The sequence below is a fragment of the Dendrobates tinctorius genome, unplaced genomic scaffold, assembly GCF_039654945.1.
Source record: "Dendrobates tinctorius isolate UK_male_01 unplaced genomic scaffold, ASM3965494v1 ptg000003l, whole genome shotgun sequence".
Taxonomy (NCBI): Eukaryota; Metazoa; Chordata; class Amphibia; order Anura; family Dendrobatidae; genus Dendrobates; species Dendrobates tinctorius.
Window position 1 is genome coordinate 53126268 of NW_027361671.1, and position 9750 is coordinate 53136017.

Below are 9750 nucleotides of genomic sequence, written 5' to 3' on the forward strand. Positions count from 1 at the left end.
AAAAAGCCTAAAATGTTTTGGAAGAATGTTCTCTGGTCAGATGAGACAAAAGTAGAGCTTTTTGGGCAAAGGCATCAACATAGAGTTTACAGGAGAAAAAAAGAGGCATTCAAAGAAAAGAACACGGTCCCTACAGTCAGACAAGGCGGAGGTTCCCTGATGTTTTGGGGTTGCTTTGCTGCCTCTGGCACTGGACTGCTTGACCATGTACATGGAATTATGAAGTCTGAAGACTACCAACAAATTTTGCAGCATAATGTAGGGCCCAGTGTGAGAAAGCTGGGTCTCCCTCAGAGGTCATGGGTCTTCCAGCAGGACATTGACCCAAAACACACTTCAAAAAGGACTAGAAAATGGTTTGAGAGAAAGCACTGGAGACTTCTAAGGTGGCCAGCAATGAGTCCAGACCTCAATCCCATAGAACACCTGTGGGGAGATCTAAAAAAGTTTGGAGAAGGCACCCTTCAAATATCAGGGACCTGGAGCAGTTTGCCAAAGTGGAATGGTCTAAAATTCTAGCAGAGCATTGTAAGAAACTCATTGATGGTTACCGGAAGCAGTTGGTTGCAGTTATTTTGGCTAAAGGTTGTGCAACCAAGTATTAGGCTGAGGGTGCCAATACTTTTGTCTGGCCCATTTTTGGAGTTTTGTGTGAAATGATTAATATTTTGCTTCATTCTTTTTTGTGTTTTTTCATTTAAGACAAATTAAATAAAGATAATAATACCAAATAATTTGTGTTTGCAATCATTTTCAGGAAGAAACTGAGTATTATCTGACAGAATTGCAGGGGTGTCAATACTTTTGGCCACAACTGTATGATGGGTATATGGGCATGGGACTATGAGATGAAGGATGTGTGATGGGTATATGGGCACTCGACTATGGAATGGCGAATGTGTATGATGGGTATATGGGCATGGGACTATGGGATGGAGAATATGTATGATGAGAATATGGGCATGGGACTATGGGATGGAGAATATGTATGATGGGTATATGGGCATGGGACTATGGGATGGAGGATGTGTGATGGGTATATGAGCATGGGACTATGAGATGGAGGATGTGTGATGGGTATATGGGCACTCGACTATGGGATGGAGGATATGTATGATGGGTATATGGGCACGGGCCTATGGGATCGTGGATATGTATGATGTGTATATGGGCACGGGACTATGGGATGGAGGATAATTATAATTTGCTATAACTAACCACAGTTAGTTACTATGCCCGGGCAGCGCCGGGTTTTTCAGCTAGTTTATCATAAATGAAGAGAAGTGCGAGCTAAATGTTACAGAATTCTGATGAATAAAAAATATTTAAAGGACATTTTACAGTGTATTTGCATAATCCCATGCCATGCACTATATGGAATATATATTATTATATATATTATTAATTTTTTTATGGAATTGAATCCTCCAGATGCCAGCTTTTTCTTTAGGGCTCATACTCATCTGCGAGAAAAGTGGACAATTGCAATCTGATAAAAAATCGAATTGCACTCTGACCAATGTTCCTCTATGAATTACAGCTCATCTGAACTTTTTTTCTCAGCTGAAATTGGACTGTGAAAAAAATCACAGCATGCTGTGATTTGCCACGTATATTGGACGAGATTTATCAATGCAAGCCAATGGGTATGATAAAAAAAATCACACGACACTAGGACCAAGCAAGTGTTGTCCGATTTTTACACACCCATTTCCTTTGAAAAGCTCGCAATTCAGCAGCCGCCTACAGTAAAACCACTGTGTGACCTGACAGAATAGGATAGACTACACATAGTATAAACAAATAGAATACACACATATAAAGATGTCAGTCACATATATATTTAGTACAGTGCATGTGCAGCTTACATTACATGTATTTAATTAATAAATGAATATTTTTCTGAAAAAAATGGCATGGGCTCTTGTGTAATTTTCAAAACCAGCAGAGGAAAAGACGAAGTTTGGGGGCAGATGTTTGTAGCCTGGGAAGGGGTTAATACACAAGGAGCTTCCCAGCCTAGAAAGGATTCATGGATATTGGCCCCCTCCCCCCAGGCTAAATATATCAGCTCTCAGCTGCCCCAGAAAAGACGCCTCGGTAATATGCACCAATTCTGGCACTTAGTCTTGCTCTTCCCACTTGCACTGGCAAATGGGGTGATAGTTGGGGGAGTTTATGTCACCTTTGTATTGTCAGGTAACATCAAACCCACAGGTTAGTAGTGGACACTGAGCTGTGCGTTCTTGCTCAGTTCAGTGTCTCGCGGTGAACTATGATGCGAGCGCCATTACAAATTTTCCCATGGCGCTCAAGCTGATTTCAGTTAGGTGAAGTGAGTTCATTGGCTGTGAACTCCCCAGACCTTTCTGACGTCACCGCAAGCGTGAGAACTTTCTCACACTCGCGGTGACGTCAGTCAGGTCATAGGAATTCACCACAAGCCACTGACCTGAGCAAGAACACAAAGCTCAGTGTCTCTGCTTGATGGCAGGCTGCATATTCGCATTATGCAACAATGCAGCCTGCCACCTGGATGTAGCATAGCTAGACTCATCGCGGGACAAGTGGATTATTATCTTCAGGGTACAATAGCTTCACTGGAATGGGTGCTGACATCAGTATGGTTTAATTAAGATAGATTACAGGAGTCTGTGTCATTATTTCAATTAAAGGACTTTATTCTGGATGTGTGTCTTTTTATACACTATGACTATGGGGTTAGTAATTACTAACCTCTGTGCTTTATGGCATCTGACCATACAAAGGTGACATCAACCCCCCAACTATCACCCCACTTGCCACCACATCAGGGCAAGTGGGAAAAGCGAGACTAAATGCTAGATTTGGTGCATCTTTTAGATGCTCATTTTCTTGGATGGCTGAGAGCTGATGTTTTTAGCCTGGGAGGGCCAATATCCATGGCCTCTTCCTAGGCTATTAATATCAGCCCGCAGCTATCTGCCTAGCCTTTTTTGGTTATTCATTATAGGGGGACCCTATGTCATTTTTTTGGGGAATCCGACATTGTAATAACCAGGAAAAGCTAAGTATACAGCTGTGAGCTGATATTATAAGCCAGGGAAGCTCCATGGGTATAACTCACTTCACAGGCTATAAACATCTGCCCCAAGCAGTCAGCTTTCCCTCTGCTTGCTGGAAAATTACGCTGGAACCCACACCATTTATTGATCATTTATTAATTAAATACATGCACAGTAAGCTGCACACACACTGTACTAATTATATATGTGACTATGTAATATATATATTTATATATATACTAGCTGAAGAGCCCGGTGCTGCCCGGGCATAGTAACTAACTGTGGTTAGTTATAGCATATTATAATTATCCTCCATCCCATAGTCCCATGCCCATACACCCATCACACATCCTCCATCCCATAGTCCCATGCCCATGTACCCATCATACATATTCACCATCCCATAAGCGAGTGCCCATATACCCATCACATATCCTTCATCTCACAGTCCCATGCCCATATACCCATCATACATATCCTCAATCCCATAGTCCCGTGCCCATATACTCATCATACATATCCTTCATCCCATAGTCCCGTGCCCATATACCCTTCATACATATCCTCCATCCCATAGTCCAGTGCCCATATACTTATTATGACATCATCATCACCATAACAACCGTTATGACATAACCATCACCATTGCAACCTATGATGAATCAGCGTCGCCATGGCAACAATTGTGACATCATAATGAAGGGCAGGGCTTGATGCACACACATTTTCTTCCCGTTATGTAGATAGGGGCAAAATTGTTTGGTGAATTGGAACGCGCAAGGTTAAAATTTCGCCTCACAACATAGCCTAGGACACTCTCGGGGTCCAGACGTGTGACTATGCCATATTTTGTGGCTGTAGCTGCGACGGTGCGGATGCCAATCCCTGACATACACACATACATACATACATACATACATACATACATACATACATACACACTTGAGCTTTATATATTAGATATACATGTATATGTGTATTGAAGAATATTTCTTTTGAAAACTGTGTAAATTACATAGAGAATTACTCTATGTAAAAGCTCTAAAAGCTGTAAAAATCGTATTGCAATCAGATAGCAATTGTATGGCATTCAAATATAAATCGGATGCTAGGTGTGAAAAATTGAATTGTACTCACATGAAAATCAGATGACACTTGCATGACACTAGTCCTACTTTTCTGGACTGAAATTGGAACTTTTTTTCATAGTGATGGGTATAAGCCCTTATAAAACATTGTGGCTGTTTGCTGTTGCTGATTACCTTTATTGAATATTGCAGAGTAAGGCTACTTTCACACTTGCGTTATGAGGTGCAACGCACGGCCGCCGCTAAGCTCCGCCCCTTGCCGCGTCCCCTCCAGTCAGCTCCTTCTATGGGCGCATGACGCTGCATGCGACCCCTATATTTAGTGTTGGGTACGCAGGCCGTGCACTGGTATGCTTTTGCCGGCTCATGTGCCCTTTTGATGCTGCGCCGAGCGCACCAAAATGCAACACGGTGCGTTTGGCGCACGTCGGCGCAGTGCCAAATGGGTGCATGCGCTGGCAAAAGCATACCAGCGCACGGCCTGCATACCCAACGCTAAATATAGGGGACGCAGGTCGCATGCAGCGTCATGCGCCCATAGGAAGAGCTGACCGGAGGGGCGTAGCAGGGGGCGGAGCTTAGCGGCGGCTGTGCGCTGCACCTCATAACGCAAGTGTGAAAGTAGCCTTAGGGGCTGATCTTCCAGGGTGGGGTTGAATACCTCTTAACAGGAAATTTAAGTTCATGAAATATACGGTATATGATAATTTTTTTAATGGATCAAACATTTCTTGTGTAGGAGTAATCACTGTATTGATTGTGATTAAACTGTGGTACTATTAGGAGCTGAGATATAATTTATGGTTTAACTTTGTGAACGCTTTGCATCATTTGTATCAGTGAACAGATGCAGATAACCCCACAATTACGGATCATGTCCTTCTTTGGAAATGAACATTTACATATAGACAAAAGTGGCCTTTTGTGCAGGCATAGGCATTAGTATGGCATTAGCACTCCCTTTTCAGCTAATACAGCTTCCACTCCTTTCTGGGAAGGCTATCTAAAAGATTTTGGACTGGACTGTCTGTGACAATTTTTGCCTATTTATCCAGAAGAACATTTATGAGGCCAAACAATGATTTTGGACAGGAAGGGACTGGCCATTGTTTCTGATTATACTTAAGATTTTCAATGGGATTGAGATCAGGGCTCCTCACCGACCGATCATGTTCTTTCACATCAAACTCACTCAACCATACTTTATGGACTTTGCTCTGAGCGTGGTAATCCTGAAAACCCAGTTATGCCAAACCCAGACTCAACCCTCAGATTGCTGGTTAGAGAAGTGTGATTTTTCACTCTAGAGTCCAGTGGTGTTATTTGCACCACTTTATCTCATGCTTGTGATTGTGCTAGTGATATAAGGCTTGCATGCAGCTGCTAAGTCATGGAAACCCAACCAGGCACACAGTTTTTGTACTGATGTTAATCCCAAAGGAGATTTGGAGCTCACTTATTGTGTTAGCGGAGTGCTAGCACCCTTTATGCACTGTGTAACTCTGTTTGGGCTGCCACAAGGAGGATAAGTTGCTGTAATTCCCAAACTTCTAGTTTCCATTAATACCACTCACTGGAGGGAAGATATTTAGGGTGGACGAAATCTCATGGGCTGCGTTGTAACAGGACCACACTCTAATTCAATGAGCTCTTCCACAAATGATAGTAAAGGTGACTTTATGGCGAAGGGCTGGATTTTATGGGATCAAATGTAAAACCTGAATTCAATGATGGACGTGTGTCCCTTAGGCCTCTTTCACACATCAGTTTTTCGCCATCAGGCGCGATCCGGCTTTTTTTTGTAAAACCGGATCTGGCGAAATGCAATGCCGGATCCAGTTTTTCCCCATTGACTTGCATTAGCGCCGGATCGCGCCGGATGGCATAGCGTTTCATCCGTTTTTTGCCGGATCCGGCTACTTGTCTCATTCCGGCGTCTGGAAAAAACGGCTACTGTAACGTTTTTTGTCTCCGGCGAAAAAGCCGGAAGCGCCGGATCCGACGCTTCCGGCTTTTTGCCACAATGAAAGTCTATGGGCGCCGGAATGCGCCGGATCCAGAAAAAGACTGATCCAGCCACCGGATCCGTTTTTTTAAGTCTGCGCATGCTCAGATCCAATTGGCCAGCCCCCAGGAAACAGATATAACCTGCTAGACGGATCCGGCAGAAAAACGGATCCGTTTCTACAGTTCTCCAAAATTTATGCCTGATCCGTTTTTTCTAAAAAATAGCCGGATCCTGCCTGACAGCAAAAAACTGATGTGTGAAAGTAGCCTTATTGTATTCTATACACAAATACAAATTACCCAGAGACAAAAATATAAGTGCATTGCCCAATGACTTGGCTTCTGGCAAATTAGAAAATAAATGGAACCATTTTGCAGTCAGCTCAATGGGATTAGAAATATGAACATTAGAAATGACTCCCACATACACTACATAGAGCAAAAAGTACTATTGTCTCCTTTCAGTAATGTTGTGGTTACCATGGGAACCTCAAACAACAGAAAGAACCCAGGCTCTATACTGTACGTATGGTTTTATTATTTATCTCTGCGGATGACAATACTGTGCTTGCCACTTACACAAACTGCTGGTATATGATCCCATACATACAGTGTCATGTACATGTACTGTGTCAATTAAGGAGCTACATTACTTGGTTCACACAAGCCTGGGGAGAAAAGTTGTTTTTCACAATTTATGTTAAATGGAATCCATATTCCCATCTGAACCAGCTTACCCTAATAGCGCTATGCCAGCTTAAAACGCTCTTACATTTAAATCTGTCTTCAAAAAATCTGACATTATTATAGGAGAAAGAGAAAATTGCCCATCAGTAATGTCTGATATAAAGAGGTCCAAGCAGTCTTCAAATAGCTGTAATTTTCTGTAACTGAGGAGTGGCGAGTCAGAAAAGGTAATTGGCTGGAATGATAGAATGGCCGCCCCCTACAATTCACTGGCTTTTTGGTTCTGGTTATCAGAGATTCCTGATTACAGCTATCAGAGATGAAGTTAGAGAACATAAGGGCTCATATAGGGTCATGTTCTGGTAAATTATATATGTTGAACATTTCTATATCTTTCTTTCTATGTCATATCTATCAAGTCAGGCACAAATTAGCTCTTGGGATTGTCATCTGCTGGGATAGATGTTTGATACAAGAAGAACTTTTTTTTTCTGGCGCATTGTGTATGAAGATTATAAAACTGGTTTGCGGTCAGTCTTGAACTTAATGCAGTCAAGCAAGTCATATTACACAATAAAATACACACCCTTGTCATTTGGCCTCTAAATAAATATTACTCTTATTTCCCTAATCAATACATATATCAAATAATGTATCACAAAGTGGATTACCCCCAATCCACCCAGTAAGCCAACACTAGACTTCACTCATTGCACACTCCATGGAGTTCAACTTCACCGGGCTTAAAAAGGTTGTTCGCTATCTGGACAGCCAGATTTTAAATAAAGTAGTTTATAAAATAAAAACACCTACTCACCTCCAGTTACCGGCAATGTTCCTGCAATGTTGGTGCCAGGTATTCTGAGGCTAGTCTGACATTGGCATGCCACATGAGCACTCCAGCCAGTCAATGGCAGCTAATAGGCTGCTGCACTGTGACTACTTCCTTTTGTCCGAGTTTCGACAAAGGCGTGAACCTCAAATGAAGGAAGTGAGAGTGCAACAGACATTAGCAGCCTCTGATTTTTTGCAGGGCTCAGGTAGCATAACAATGTGACAGGAGACCTGGTACCGACATTGCAGGAACAGCATTGGCACAGGAGGTGAGTATAAGGTGTTTTTATTTTATAAAGGGGTCTACTTCATTTGAAAAAAGATTGTCCTTGTACTTGACAACCCCTTTAATGGAGATTTATGTAAAAACTCATACTGGATGGAATTGGAGTGGCAGGTCCGACTATCAATCTACCTGCCACTCCAGGGCCCAGAACTTACATTTGTATCAAAATTCTGTAAACTCATTTTGCTCGGAAACTCAACTCCTCTGATTTGCATTATTTGACTCAGATTTCCTGAGAAACGTAAATCCATCTCTATATAGTAAAATTCTTCTGCTATTCAATCACACTATCTCTCTAACTATGTATCGATTTCATAGCTATCTGTTATAAAGTAGTAATATTTATACGTCAAAGAACTGACAAATTCTTATTCGTATTCTATTCCTTTTCCTCTGTTTACATAAAATAGGAAATGTTAAAATTCCCCTGTGTATATCCTTGGAAAATGATTTTCAAAGATTGTGTACCATGACATATTAAAAAGCGATTTCTTTTTATTTCCACTTTTGCTTCCTAGACTCAAAACATCATGTACGACATGATCTCCGATTTGAATGAAAGAAGTGAAGACTTTGAGAAGAGGATTGTTGTCTTAGAGACAAAACTAGAGACATTAATTGGTAGCATCCAAGCTCTCCCTGGACTGATTAGTCAGGCAATCAGCCAACAGCAAAGGGACTTGGTTGAAACTCAGCTGCAGAATTACGATCAGCATGTTGCATTCAGCATGGAACGATCACGGTCTGTGTCAAGAAGGCGACGGTCTTCATCCACAGCACCTCCAACTTCATCAGAAAGTAGTTAGAAGGGAATACGTTAACCAAAAAGACTTTTTGCCATCATATGGTCAATATTTTAGCTTTTATTGTAAAGCCCTATGGTTCTAATCAGTGTTATCTAGGTTCTGATGTCAGAATCTTAGAAACCTGAACATAACATTTTAGGCCAAATAGAGTGAGAACTCTTTTATTATTTCTTTGAGATGCACAGTGAATGCACCTAACATTGCTATATAGATTGTTTCTCTGTTTCACTAACTTTTTATTCATGCACTTCAAAGTTTATTACTATATAGTATAAAAAATATTTATTTCTGAACATAATTGTATGGTCACTTCTGTTCATACAATGGGTTCTGCTTATATTAGGCAAGTTTATTGAAATAACCAAGTGATATGTACCAATGTGATTTTTATAAAATTATTTATTTATGAATTGAAAAAGTAGGATGACAGCCAAAAAGGCTTAGTTATTTTTTTTTATCGTATAATATTATAAAATAAATGCATAAATACATTATATTACCTTTAGACCTTGCCTTAAGATATATAGCATAGTTCTCGGTTGTAGATTTATCCAGGCTTGAATAAAAGTTTATGTTTTTCAACTATTTAATTTTCTTTTTCCTTTTTTTAGTTTAATAAAAGTGATATATATGATGCGGGTTATTGTCTTTCCATCTAGGATTTCTACTGTGCTGTGTTGCATATTATTTATACTTGAAATGCTTCTTATGGAGCCACTCCTTAGTTGCCCTGGCTGTGTTTCTGTTCATTGCCCTGCTGGAAGACCCAACCGTGACCCATCTTCAATGCACTTACTGAGGGAAGGAGTTTGGTGGCCAAAATCTCGCAATACATGACCTCATCCACCCTCCCTTCAATACAGTGCAGTCTTCCTGTTCCCTTTGCAGAAAAGCACCCCAAAAGTATGTTGTTTCCCCCACCATGCTTCACGGGTGGCATGGTGTTCTTGGTATAGTACTCATCATTCTTCCACCAAACATGGTAAGTGGAGTTGATA

General features: G+C 41.1%; 1 protein-coding gene across 2 annotated transcripts in view; it reads left to right on the forward strand.

The window, feature by feature from the left end:
* KCNN2 (potassium calcium-activated channel subfamily N member 2) overlaps positions 1-9337 on the forward strand; it is a 271324-nt gene extending 261987 nt beyond the window's left edge. For both annotated transcript variants that reach the window (XM_073552184.1, XM_073552253.1), the window contains one exon: positions 8465-9337. In XM_073552184.1, the coding sequence (XP_073408285.1) occupies positions 8465-8752 (288 nt within the window). In that variant the 3' untranslated portion in view covers positions 8753-9337. The remainder of the gene's footprint in view (positions 1-8464) is intronic.
* Positions 9338-9750: the final 413 nt, after the last annotated feature.